This window comes from Puma concolor, chromosome E1, assembly GCF_028749965.1.
Source record: "Puma concolor isolate L17-30 chromosome E1, mPumCon1.1.hap2, whole genome shotgun sequence".
In the NCBI taxonomy this organism is placed as follows: domain Eukaryota; kingdom Metazoa; phylum Chordata; class Mammalia; order Carnivora; family Felidae; genus Puma; species Puma concolor.
This window is the reverse complement of record NC_141680.1, coordinates 26635860-26650004: the sequence shown is the minus strand read 5'-3', so window position 1 is coordinate 26650004 and position 14145 is coordinate 26635860. Positions and strand designations below refer to the sequence as shown.

The 14145-nt window shown below is 35.9% G+C and overlaps 1 protein-coding gene across 2 annotated transcripts in view; it reads left to right on the top strand.

The window, feature by feature from the left end:
- Nucleotides 1-14145, top strand: part of USP32 (ubiquitin specific peptidase 32) — a 244812-nt gene that overhangs the window by 217390 nt on the left and 13277 nt on the right. For both annotated transcript variants that reach the window (XM_086686756.1, XM_086686755.1), the window contains exons 27-29: nt 4937-5121; nt 9218-9304; nt 10233-10353. In XM_086686756.1, the coding sequence (XP_086542882.1) occupies nt 4937-5121; nt 9218-9304; nt 10233-10353 (393 nt within the window). The remainder of the gene's footprint in view (nt 1-4936; nt 5122-9217; nt 9305-10232; nt 10354-14145) is intronic.

Below are 14145 nucleotides of genomic sequence, written 5' to 3'. Positions count from 1 at the left end.
GTTGGTTAAGCGTCTGACTCTTGGTTTCGGCTCAGGTCATGATCTCATGGTTCGTGAGTTCGAGCCCTGCATCGGGCTCTGTGCTGACAGCACGGAGCCTGCCTGGGATTCTCTCTTTCCTTCTCTCTCTGCCCCTCCTCTGCTCTCTCTGTCTCTCAAACTAAATTAAAAAAAATTTTTTTAATAAAAAAAAGTAAAAAAAAAAGTGAAATTAAAAATGTGGAAATACAAAGCACTGGAATAACCAAGACACTCTTGAAGAAGAGTAAAGCATGACGAATTGAGCCACAAGATATTACAATTATTTTATAACACTTAAGTACTTAAGACATTGTGATATTGGTATGAGAAAAGACAAGTAGTTAACAGTGGTTTAGAATAGAGAACCCAGAGACAGATTCACAAATGTATGAACATTTGAGTTATAACAAAGATAGCATTGCAAAGCAGTGAGAGAAAGACAATTTTCTTGGCAAATGGTGCTGAGATAATTGAATAGCCATATGAAACTTGACACCTACCTCTTACCACATAATGTTCAATTCCAGGTGGACTACAGAACTAAATATGAAAGCAAAACAATAAAACAGCTCCTAGAAGATAATAGGTGAATACATTCATGACCTTGATGTAGGAAAAGACTACTTAAATAGGACACAAAAAGCACTAACCATAAAGGAAAAGATTAATAAATTGGACATCATTAAAATTAAGAACTTTAGTTCCATCAAAAGATGCCATTGCATAGAAAGGCAAGCCTTGGAGTCAAAGATGTCTGCCACTCCTATAACCACAAAAAGACTCAATCTAGAAAATATAAAGAACTCATATAAATCATTAAAAAACAATTCAGGGCGCTGGGCGGCTCAGTCAGTTGGGTATCTGACTCTTGATTTTGGCTCAGGTCATGATCCCAGGGTTGTGGGATTGAGCCCCACAGTTGAGCCTCAGCTCTGTGCTGAGTGTGAGCCTGCTAAAGATTCTCTCTCCTTCTGCCCCTCTTCCCTGCTTATTCTGTCTCTCCCTTTCTCAAATAAAAAATTTTTTTGAATAAAAAATGGTTAATTTTAAATAAGCACTTCACAGAAAGGATATACAAATAGCCAGTAACCATATGAAAAAGTGATCAGCCAGACTACTAACCAGGGAAATACAAATTAAAGCTCCATTAGCATATCACCGCACACCCACCAGAGCAGCTTAAACTGATTAACAGTGATGATGAGGATATTTGAGCAACAGGAACTCTCATACACTGCTAATAAGAGTATAAGTTAATACAGCTCTTTTGGAAAGTAGTTTTCTAGTTAAAGGTAAGCAATTCTCCTTTTTAAGCATCTACCAAACAGACGTGTGTATCAGGAGATATGTACAAGAATATTCATTCAGCAGCATTAGCACTAGCAGCATTATCTGTAATCGCCCAAAGCTGAAAACAAAAAATAAAAACATTAAATGTCCATTAGTAGTAGAAAAAGGATAAGGAAGTTGAGACATTCATATGATAGAATATTCTACAGCAATGAAAATGAATGAATTTAGAGTTGTACCCAACATAAATGAATTTCATAAACCTAATGTGGAAAAGAAGCCAGACACAAAAGAAATATAAAATATATGATTCTTTTTATAAATAAAAACTTTAAAAACAGGGAAAATGAAATTTACTGTTTTTATGCATAGCCTATGAAACTATAAAGAAAAAGCAAGGAAGTGATTACCATAAAATTAGAAAAACTGAACTTTTGAAGGAAGGAAGAAATTGTGATTGGGAGGAAGCAGAGGGAGGCTTTTGGAGTGCTAGCTGTATTCTGTCTTTGACTAGTGATTATACAGCTATTTGCTTTGTGATAATTCTTTAAAATGTACTTGTCTACCCTTTTGAATTAATAACTCATGACTTAAATTGAGCACCTGACAACGTAGATGACATTCTATGGGCCACGTTCTAGACAGGATTGTATGGGATTATATGAGTGGATAGAGAATTAAGGCATCCATTTGTACTTGGTATTGGCTTTAAGTACAGCTCCAACTACTCCCATCAGCATTCCCCTATGTCTCTCTCTCTTTTTTTTTTAACCAAGTATTATCAGATCATAAATTAAGAATTCTCATGTACTTTTTAAAAAGTCTTGGAAAACCACTCTCTTGAATTTTCATGAATATGTTTTATAGAGCACTTGGTAAGTGCTAAAGCATTATATACAGTTTTTTGTAATTATTAGACCATAAAGCCACATTGTCAACTCTTAATTTTCACCTTTTAACCAGTTATTGATTTCCAGTTTCTTTCATGATCTAGACAGGTGCTTTAGGAATACCTAAAATTGATTTTACCATCTGTCTGTCTCAAGTCAAGTCCCTTTTCCTATTATTTCTGTGAAAGGCAACACCATTCTTCCATGCTAAAAGCTAAAGGCTGAGAGTATCCTTAGATTTTTTTTCTCCCCTTTTCTTCTAAAACCCTATATTCAGTATATCACTATGCCCTTTAATTTCTTCTACTTTTTTTTAAAACAATGTATTTTTTGAGAGAAAGAGAGAGCACGAGTGGTGGAGTGGCAGAGAGAGAGGAGAAGGGAGGATCCTAAGTGGGCTCTGTGCTGACAGCAGAGCCTGATGTGGGGGCTTGAACTCACAAACCATGAGATCATGACCTGAGCTGAAGTCATACAGTCAACAAGCTGAGCCATCCAGGCAACCCTTAATTTCTTTTCTTTTTTTTTTTAAGTTTATTTATTCTTTCATTTTTGAGAGAAAGAGCACAAGTTGGGGAGGGGCAGAGTGGAAGGGAGACACAGAATCCGAAGCAGGCTCCAGGCTCTGAGCTGTCAGTACAGAGCCCAATGTGGGGCTTGAACTCAACGAACTGTGAGATCATGACCTGAGCCGAAATCGGATGCTTAACCAACTGAGCCACCCAGGGGCCCCATCCCCTTAATATCTTATTTTAAAATACTACTTGAATTTACCATTTCTTCATTTTTATTGCCACCTTCTTTCAGACCTTTCTGATCTCATGATTGAATTACTTTGAAAGTAGTTTATTTTTTGTCTCCTCCTTTCTGCAAGGTAAAAGATGAATAAGAATGAGACAAGGCAACCTAGGCAAGAATATTCAGAAAATAGAGAAATGGGAAAACGGTATTGATGTGACAAATAAAGGAAAAGTCAATTTAAAGGAAAAAAGAAAGAAAGAAGTGGTTTACATGGATCAGAGAAATCAAAAGAGTGAAAATTGAAGTTTCGCAATATAACCGAGTAAAGAAATGGAACAAAACTCCTTTGAACAGTTGGGCCAAATGAGTTTTTCCAGCTGGGAGGAAAAGTTGTTAGGAGAGAGCAAAAGGAGGATTCCTGGTATAGGAAAGCTGGGAGTGTTATTCCCATGAGGAACTGAGTAGTATCTCCCAGTGGTACTGGGAGAAGTTACCTTCAAGAGGATGAAAATTTTTTGTGGGTTTAGAAAAGAGCTACACTGAGGAATGAAGAGGTCATTGCTTTGATGATCTCATTTATTTAGTAAAATAAGTCATCTGCTGAGAGAGTGGAAGAACAGTAGAAGTTTAAGGAGAGAAGAATTAACCTATATTTTTAGATTTTTGTTTTATTGGTTGTTTGTTTTTTTTAGAGAGAGAGTGTGCACACAGGGGTGGGGGGCAGAAGGAGAGGGAGAGAGAGAATCTTAAACAGGCTCCACATCCAGCACAGAGCCTGATGCAGGGCTTGATCTCATGACCACAAGATCACGACCTGAGCTGAAATCAAGAGTAAGATGATCAACTGATTGAGCTACCCATGTGCCCCTGTTTTTAGGTTTTTGAAAAATAGTTATTCTGAATTCTGTCCACGTATCAACTGTGAGTCTTATAAGAACATCAGCACATGAAATACAGTCTTAGAATCACGTATTTAGCTAAGCTTAAATGAATAATGCAAGGAGTGCCTGGCTAGTTCAGTTGGTAGAGCATGCAACTCTTGATCTCATGGTTGTAAGTTTGAGCCCCATGTTGGGTGTAGAGATTACTTAAAAATAAGATCTTTAAAAAAAAAAAGGGTTTAATTTAAAAAATGAATAATGGCAAGAGAAAATGCTTGAGAATCTGAAATAGAAGTCTTTAAGAAACTAGCTAACCTTTGGTGAGTTTGTAAGTTGTTGATTTAGCTTCTCTAACTACTACACAAAGACCACACTTAAAGAATTAAATGTCCAAGTGCTCAGCAGTTTTTTGAGTAATCCTGAATTGCAGTCAACCTTTTATTATACTAAACTTTTGTTTTATTAAGCAGCCATTTCCAAGCTACTTCTGTGCAGTATCTCTATATTAAGGAATCTCCTTAACATACTAAAAGCAAATATTTTTAAAGTTTACTTTACTTTTATTCTATCACGTAATTAAAAAACAAAAAAGACTAAAGTCAGCTCAGCTACTTTTAGGAAGGTGCATAAGTTGTTATAACATTAAATGGCTGGGTTTCATATTTTCCCAACAGTTTAGGAATTGCTGCTCTAACAACAGCTGTCAACACCTTATTAGAAAATTGTGTTTTGAGGCAGTTTGGTTTACTGGCATCCTTTCTAGAGAAAGGATTTTAAGTGCTTTTAAAAACCTTGAGTTAGGAAACCATTACTAGTTTTTACATGTGGTTCTGTGTGTGTGAGAAATATTTATCAGAGAAAACTAGTTTGAAAATACTAAATGCTGAAAAGTTTGATAGCAGTTCTAAAACTGGCGATACTTCAATCTTCAACCTTCCACTCTAAATAACCATATTCTCTATATTAATTAAATGTGGTTTTATAAATAAAGAGAAGTGTGGTAGGGACTACTTTGAAAATGATACTGTTGCCTGTTATTGGCTGCCTTAGAATGAAAGGGAGGAATCAAAGGCCTGTCTTCTCAGCCCTTTCTTCTCTTGTTTGTACATACAGATGAGGACAGAACTGTATTTCCTTTCATCTCAGAAGAATCGCCCCAGCCTCTTTGGAATGCCACTGATTGTTCCATGTACTGTGCATACCCGGAAGAAGGACCTGTATGATGCGGTCTGGATTCAGGTGTCTCGATTAGCCAGCCCACTCCCACCTCAGGAAGCCAGTAACCATGCTCAGGATTGGTGAGTTGAGAGGGGGATAAGCCTGGACAGGTGGTTTCCAAACTCAAGAAGAAGAATTTATATGAATTCTATGTAATATATAGGATACATTCCATGTTAAGTTAATCACTCTTTGAAGAGCCATCCAGAAAGCATATAATTCAACCATGTGGTTTGATCTATTGAGTAGGAGAGACTGTACAACTTCCTTTCATGACCTAGACATTCTAGTGTCTAATAATCCTTTCATTCTGTACTCTCTTACCTGAAGTCCCTCCTGCTAATGTTTTAAATGCTTCAGGTATTATCCTTGACTTCTGTTATTGCAAAACTAGGGAGTATAAATTCACCAGGGAGTTTGTATCCTCTCAACTTGCTGGAATGCAGAATGGAAAGTCACGTACATTTCTATACATGAACTCTGAAAAATCCCCATACCATAACAAATGATTCAGTTGGATTGTTTCCATGCCTTGTTAGTTTAACATGGAGGGCCACCTGCATGGCTCAGTCTGTTAAGTGTCTGACTCTTGATTTTGGCTCAAGTCATAATCCCAGGATTGTGGATCAAGCCCCACGTCAGGCTCTTTGCTGAGTGTGGAGCTTGCTTAAGGTTCTCTCTCTCTCCTTCTGCCCCTCTCCCCTGTGCACTATCTCTCTCTCTCTCTCTCTCCCTCAAATTAAAAAAAAAAAAAAAGTAATTTAAGAAAAAAGAATAAATCTTAAAGGAAAACTGCAAATAATAAGCAATTTAGTTGAGGAATGTCGTGTTAAGTAAAAATGACAATAGGGCAAGATTAAATTTGAAGTGAAAGTGTGATTAAATTGAAGAACTTCCAGATGAGGACTTTTCCCTGGCTTGCTAATGAATTTGATATGGAGTATGAGGGAAAGAGGAACCCAAGTTTGGTTATCAGCCTGAGCAATTGTTTGTGAATGGTGGTAACATTTAATGTGAGGAAAACTGAGGAAGGAGTAGGTTTGAGCAAGAGATGACAGGAATCAAGTTAAATTCAACATGTATGTTATATTTTTAAGTGGGATATAGACTTCAGTGTCCTTTGTTGGAGATATAAAAATATAGGTGTCATCACAAATAGTTGGTATTTAAATCCCTGAGACCAGATGATAACGTTTAGAGAGTAAGAGATAGAGAAGACACCTCCCCCCCCAATGTAATTCCTGATGCATTCCAACATTTAGAGGTTGAAACATGACAAAAAAGGAGATTGAGAAGAAGCAGCCAGTGACGAAAGAAGAAAATTAGGAGTGAGTGGTGTCCCAGAAGTGAAGAAGTGTTTAAAGGAAGAATGATCAGTTTCAAATGCTACAGAGAGCTTTAGTAAGAAGAGGCCTGGGAACTGACCACTGGACTTGATAAAATGGCAGTCTTTGGTGACCTTTGCAAAAGCTATTTTAGTATAGATGGAATGGTATAGATGAAGGCATGGAGGTTAGAATAGATTAAAGAGAAAATAGTCCTACAGGCAATAAAAAAAATAATAAGAGTTAGTCATTTAGAGATAACACAATGAAATACTTATGAATGAAAATGATAAAATGCCTCTGATTTCCTTCAAAATAACCTAGTGGGTCACAATAGCCAAGAGGTGGAAACAACCCAAATGTCCATCAGCAGACAAATGGGTAAACTGTGGTATGTACATACAGTGGAGTATTTGTCAGCCATAAAAAGGAATGAAGTTCTGATACACACTACAACATGGTTGAACCTTGAAAACATTATACTAAGTGAAATAAGCCAGATACAAAAGGATAAATACCGTATGATTTCACTTTTATGAGACATTTTGAGTAGGTAAATTCATAGACAGATATTAGATTAGAGGTTACTAGGGTTTGGGAGGAAAGGAGTATTATTATTGCTTAATGGTACAGAGTTTCTGTTTGGGAAGATGAAAAAATCTGGAGATGGATGGTGGTGATGGTTGCACAGACAGCATTGTGAATGCCTTTAATGTCACTAAATTGTATACTTAAAAATGGTTAAATGGTACAGGTGCCTGGTGGCTCATTTGCTTAAGCATCTGACTCTTGATCTCAGCTCAGGTCTTGATCTCATGGTTGTGAGTTCAATCCCCATGTTTGGCTCCACACTGTTCTTGAAGCCTACTTTTAAAAAAAAGTTGAATGGTAAATTTTATGTATATTTTCCCATTTTTTTAAATGGAATGAAAGAATCTGTAGAGCTAGGTTAAGGGTATAGGTGAATTAAAAGTGGCTGAGGGTTGATGATGATTATAGTTGGGTGACCAATATATGGGGGTTCATTGTACAGTTCTCTATTTTTGTGAGTGTTAATGTCAATAAATTTGAATGTTTAGATTAGATGGACAAATTCCTGGAATTGAGGATCTATATAAAAGATGATTATTTTGAGCGACAGTGGATAAGGAGGAAAGTGAGGATTTGAGAGCAGTAATTAGAAATTTCTCTTTGGTCAAAGAATTGTTAGAGTAGTGATTCTTGAATAAGCGATTTAAAAAGTTAGGAGGTAGCTATTGCAAAGTAGGATATTTGGAACTGAACGTTTTGGAGGTGGCAAAGTCCTTATCATGGTTTCATTACCTTTAGCAACCATGTAACAGCTACTACCAGTTGCCAAATGTGGTGTCTTGCGTTGCTTCTTATTGGGGCAAGGATGAAGAAAAATACTTGTTTAAGTGGGAGAATCAAGGCTGTCTTGCAGTTAAAAGACATTACTCTAAAAATGTTAGGTAGCTTATAGCTTTGAGTAGTTAAGGCAGGGAAAAGGGTGCCTCACAGTGTACCACATCAGGATTCTGATTAAAGAACGCTTCTGGGGTGCCTGACTGGCTCGGTTGGAAAAACATGTGACTCTTGATCTCAGGGTGGTGAGTTTGAGCCCCACATTGGGTGTAGAGATTACTTAAACAAAACTTAAAAAAAAAAAAAAGGAAATATGTCAATATAAATATATATTATATATATATTATATTATATATGTTATATATTATAATATATATATTATATATTATATTATATATATTATATATTATAATATATATATCATATATAGTCCGCTCTTCTAAAAACCATTATGATCTTTCGGCTTTCTGTGCTGTGGCAATGTTCTTGTCATGGAAAGGTCTAATTATTTTAGTTTAATGTGAATTAAATCTTGTGATAGAATTAGGGCTGAAGGATAATTGGTAGTTGATTTCATGATTAGCTTATTAGCTTATAAGGTTATTAGCTTATCTTAAAATTTTGTGTGGACCACATGGCCTCTCTTAGAGACATCTGGCAGTCTAGTCTGTCTACCTTCTGTAACAGGGATACAACATGGGAGCCCTGAGTGGGGTTGGTACAGGGCTGCTGCTAATGGGTTAAAATAACTAGCATTGAACTGTCAACCATGAGCATACTGCTCTGACAGATGCCCCTTCCTAGGGTTACTTAAAGAAAAAATGAAAAGGAGTTGAGACCTCAAATAGAAATGTTTTTTATGGGAATGCAAGTTGGTGCAGCCACTCTGGAAAACAGTATGGAGGTTTCTCAAAAAACTAAAAATAGAACTACCCTACAACCCAGCAGTTGCACTGCTAGGCATTTATCCAAGGGATACAGGCGTGCTGTTTCGAAGGGACACATGCCCCCCACCATGTTTATAGCAGCACTATCAGTAATAGCCAAAGTATGGAAAGAGCCCAAATGTCTATTGATGGATGAATGGATAAAGAAGATGTGGTTTATATGTATACACAACTATTACTCGGCAATCAAAAAGAATGAAATCTTGCCATTTGCAACTACATGAATGGAACTGGTCAGTCAGAGAAAGACAAAAATCATATGACTTCACTCATATGAGGACTTTAAGAGACAAAACAGATGAACATAAAAGAAGGGAAACAAAAATAATATAAAAACAGGGAGGGGGACAAAACAGAAGAGACTCATAAATAGGGAGAACAAACTGAGGATTGTGGGGGGGATGCGCTAAATGGGTAAAGGAGCACTAAGGAATCTACTTCTGAAATTGTTGCACTATATGCTAACTAATTTGGATATAAATTTAAAAAAATAAAAAATCAAATTTAAAAAAAATGTTTTTTATACTCTTCTGTTTCAGTGATGACAGTATGGGCTATCAGTATCCCTTCACTCTACGAGTTGTGCAGAAAGATGGGAACTCCTGTGCTTGGTGCCCATGGTATAGGTAAAGTAATCTTATGCAAAAGAAAAATTTTAGTAGCATTGCAGCTTCAGATATTATACCTTTTGCATAAGGTTTCCAGTTTTTAGAAGTAATACTAAATAATAAGAAGCTTGAAATAAACATCGCAATTGTTGATTCATCTTTTTCTTATGTGGTCCGTAGCTAAGTTTTGCTCTTGAGCCTTAGCTGGTTTTGTAAACTCTGTGATCCTCATTAAATTCATAGTTTATGATTAACATTTATTATTTTATACCTTCTGCTCCTTACATATAAATCAGTTTAGCATTCTGAGCCCAGTAGAACATAGTCTACTTACTAGACTTCGTGGAAGTCTGTTTTTGACTTTTAGAAGAATTATGGAGACTGATTGGTCAGTATTGTTGCAGCTTGCGAAATATCTGAGTGCTAAAGTCAACTACCTTCAGAGAACTATAATAGACTTAGCCAATGGAATCTAAATAGGCATTGAAATCATGGCTTTGTCATGGTCCTTCCCTTCCCATAAATTTTTACAAACATTTATTTAGTGTGCCACTTTACAAACAAGGAAATAGGCATTGTTATATCAGATGTCCTTCCTCAGGAGTATTAAATGACTAAATTTAGAATTTTCTTAGAGGTATATTATCTCAAATATCCAATCCCCGTGTCATTTATCTTCCATAAAGTCCACACATTCATGTGGATTAACAAATGGTTATCAAGTGCTTTGAAAAACCAAAGACTTGAGAAGTAATGAGCATGCTTCCCTGAAATAAAAATAATTACTAATACATATTCATATATTTATCAGTCTTAATTTAGAGGCCCATGACAGATTCTGAACCCAAGAAAGTGGAGAAGTATAAAGAGATAATATTTCTGATAAAGAAAATGTTGATTCTTTCATAATTATTCATTCCTTAGTAGATCATTTTCGTCCCTTTAGATTTTGCAGAGGCTGTAAAATTGATTGTGGAGAAGACAGAGCTTTCATTGGAAATGCCTATATTGCTGTAGATTGGGACCCCACAGCTCTTCACCTCCGCTATCAAACATCACAGGAAAGGGTAAGTACTCAAGGCCACCATAAGATGGTAGTTTTCATAAGTAAAAATTTTCCCAGTTTAACTGTATTGTGACATTTCTGTTTTAGGTGATCTAAATACAATCAGAAAAACATTCATTGGTATTCTCTAAGCCACTTAATATATTGACATGATTACATGGATGTTTCAGTTTTCCCACTTACAGAGTTACTTGTATTGGGACATTACATTTCAAAAAACACCACTAATAAGTAAATCTCGAAATTCTGGGTATGACTAAGACATTATATTGTTTGGCCTCCAAGCAATAAATACCTCTTTGCCTATTCATTAATTATTATTACAGCTGCAGCATTTAGTAACACCGTAACTTAGCTCGAAGGCATCCCAGGGCTACAGCTGCTTACTGGGCATAGTGAACAGAAAAATTAAAGGAAAGATTGAATGTTTCAAGACTGGGCACCTAAGAATGTATCTCAATGGCTATTCCTTCACACTTAGCATTCCTCTACTGGGAAAACAGTTTTTACATTTTGAAAATGTTACTTCAAAAAGACTAATAACTCCATACTAACTATAAAAATATTTATATTTTTATAAATATTAAATATTTATATTTATATTGATATAAAATTAACAAATTTTTATAATATTTATATTTTATATTAATTTTATATATATTATATATATAATATAAATATAAACATATTTATAAATATATATATTATATATAATATAAATATATTATATTTGTATTATATATAAATATATATATAAATATATATAAAACAAATATATATTATATATAATATAAATATATTTATATTAATATTATAAAAATATTAAATTTTTATAATATAATTGTTGAAGGATAGATTGGCTAGATAGTTGGTGGATAGAGATATGATGAATCTGATGGAGAAATAAAAGCAACAGCATCAACGGATTTTTTTTTTTTTTTTAGTTACATGAATTGTAGTTCCTTTTGCATTTATGTGGCTCTTGATGGAAATTTCCAGTGTATGATCTGAAAAGCTCTGGAGGACATCCTGCTTATAGAAAGAAGGGCCTACGTGACCTGTTAAATCTCACCCCATTTCCACTTTCAGTGATGCTCTTAGGATACCATGGAAACCAACTTGCTATTGAGATATCCTGCTTTGGTGGGGACTGCGGCCACATGACTAATTTCTTCCTACTAAATTTCTCTTCCTACCTGTGGTTTCTGCATGTGCTTAGAGAGTCACGTAGACAAAGTGATTACCTTGGTTCAAAATTGACATTATTACCCATATATTTTATGTTGTTTATTCCAGTAATTTCCCTTCCAGGAATTTATTCTAGGGAAATACTTTAATGCTGACAAATAATCATCATAGCATTTTTTAGAACACTAAAAAAATTAGACACAACTTGTATTCGTCCCACATTAGAAGATTGGTTAAATAAAACATAGTATATAAATTTGATAAAATATTATGCAGTCATTGAAAATGATGATTACCAGGAGTTTTTACCATGATTACTATGATACTTAACGATGTGAGGCTTTGTTTGGTTTTTTATTTATTTTTTAATTTACATCCAAGTTAGTTAGCATATATAGCACAACAATGATTTCAGGAGTAGACTCCTTAATGCCCCTTACCCATTTAGCCCATATCCCCCCCCCCAACCCTGCCAGTAACCCTCTGTTTGTTCTCTGGATTTATGAGTCTCTTCTGTTTTGTCCCCCTCCCTGTTCTTATATTATTTTTGCTTCCCTTCCCTTATCTTCATCTGTTTTGCATCTTAAATTCCTTATGAGTGAAGTCATGATATTTGTCTTTCTCTAATTTCGCTTGGCATAATACCCTCTAGTTCCATCCACATAGTTGCAAATGTGTATAAATATATACCACATCTTCCATCTGAAGATGGGAGAATATATACCATTCATCCATCAATGGACATTTGGTCTCTTTCCATACTTTGGCTATGGTCAGTAGTGCTGTTTGTTATAAACATTGGGGTGCATATGCCCCTTTGAAACAGCATACCTGTATCCCTTGGATAAATACCTACTATTGCAATTGCTGGGTGGTAGGTAGGTCTATTTTTAATTTTTTGAGGAACCTCCACAAACTGTTTTCCAGAATGGCTGCACCAGGTTGCATTCCCACCAGCAGTGCAAAAGAGATCCTCTTTCTCCACATCCTCTCCAACATCTGTTGTTGTTAATGTTAGCCACTGTGACAAGTGTGAGGTGATATCTCATTGTGATTTTGACTTGTATTTCCCTGATGATGAGTGATGTTGAGCATTTTTTATTTATTTTTTTTAATGTTTATTTATTTTTGACAGAGAGAGAGAGACAGACAGAGCAGGGCGGGGGGGGGGGGGGGGGGTTGGGGAGGGCAGAGAGAGAGGGAGACACAGAATCCGAAGCAGACTTCAGGCTCTGAGCCGTGAGCACAGAGCCTGACATGGGGCTTGAACTCACAGACTGTGAGATCATGGCCTGAGCCGAAGTCGGACGCTCAACCGACTGAGCCACCCAGGTGCCCCTTCTTGTTTTTTAATATTTTTTTAAAAATTTTTGTGGGTTTTTTTTTTTTGTTTTTCGGGGGTTTTTTTTGTTTTGTTTGTTTGTTTTTTGATGTTGAGCATTTTTGCATGTGTCTGTGAGCCATGTGGATGTCTTCTTTGGAAAAGGGTCTATTCATATCTTTTGCCCATTTCTTCACTGGATTATTTGTTTTTTGGGTGTTGAGTTTGATTAGTTCTTTATAGGCTTTGGATACTAATCCTTTATCTGCTATGTCATTTGCAAATATCCTCTCCCATTCTGTCAGTTGCCTTTTAGTTTTGCTGAATGTTTCCTTCGCCGTGCAGAAGTTTTTTTGTTTTTTGTTTTTTGTTTTTTGTTTTTTGTTTTTTGTTTTGATGAGTCCCAATAGTTCATTTTTGCTTTTGTTTCCCTTGCCTCTGGAGACCTGTTGAATAAGAAGTTGCTGCGGCTGAGGTCTACGAGGTTTTTGCCTGCTCTCTCCTCGAGGATTTTGATGGCTTCCTGTCTTATGTTTATGTCTTTCATCCATTTTGAGTTTATTTTTTTGTATGGTGTAAGAAAGTGGTCCAGGTTCATTTTTCTGTATGTCGCTGTGCAGTTTTCCAGCACCACTTACTGAAGAGACTGTCTTTATTCCATTGGATATTCTTTCCTGCTTTGTCAAAGATTAGTTGCCCATACGTTTGTGGGTCTATTTCTGGGTTCTCTATTCTGTTCCATTGATCTGAGTGTCTGTTTTTGTGCCAGTACTATACTGTCTAGATGATTACAGCTTTGTAATACAACTTGAAGTCTGGTATTGTGATGCCTCCAGCTTTGGTTTTCTTTTTCTTTTTCTCTTTCTTTTTCTTTTTCTTTTTCTTTTTCTTTTTCTTTTTCTTTTTTTCCTGATTATCTCAAATTTTTTATTTCTTTATTTTTTTTATTTTCTTATTTTTTTTATTATATGAAATTTATTGTCAGATTGGTTTCCATACAACACCCAGTGCTCATCTCAAAAGATGCCCTCTTCAGTACCCATCACCTACCCTCCCCTCCCTCCCACCCCCCATCAACCCTCAGTTTGTTCTCAGTTTTTAAGAGTCTCTTATGCTTTAGCTCTCTCTCCCACTCTAACCTCTTTTTTTTTCTTTTTTTTTCCTTCCCCCCCCCCCCCATGGGTTTCTGTTGTTTCTCAGGATCCACATAAGAGTGAACACATATGGTATCTGTCTTTCTCTGTATGGCTTATTTCACTTAGCATCACACTCTCCAGTTCTATC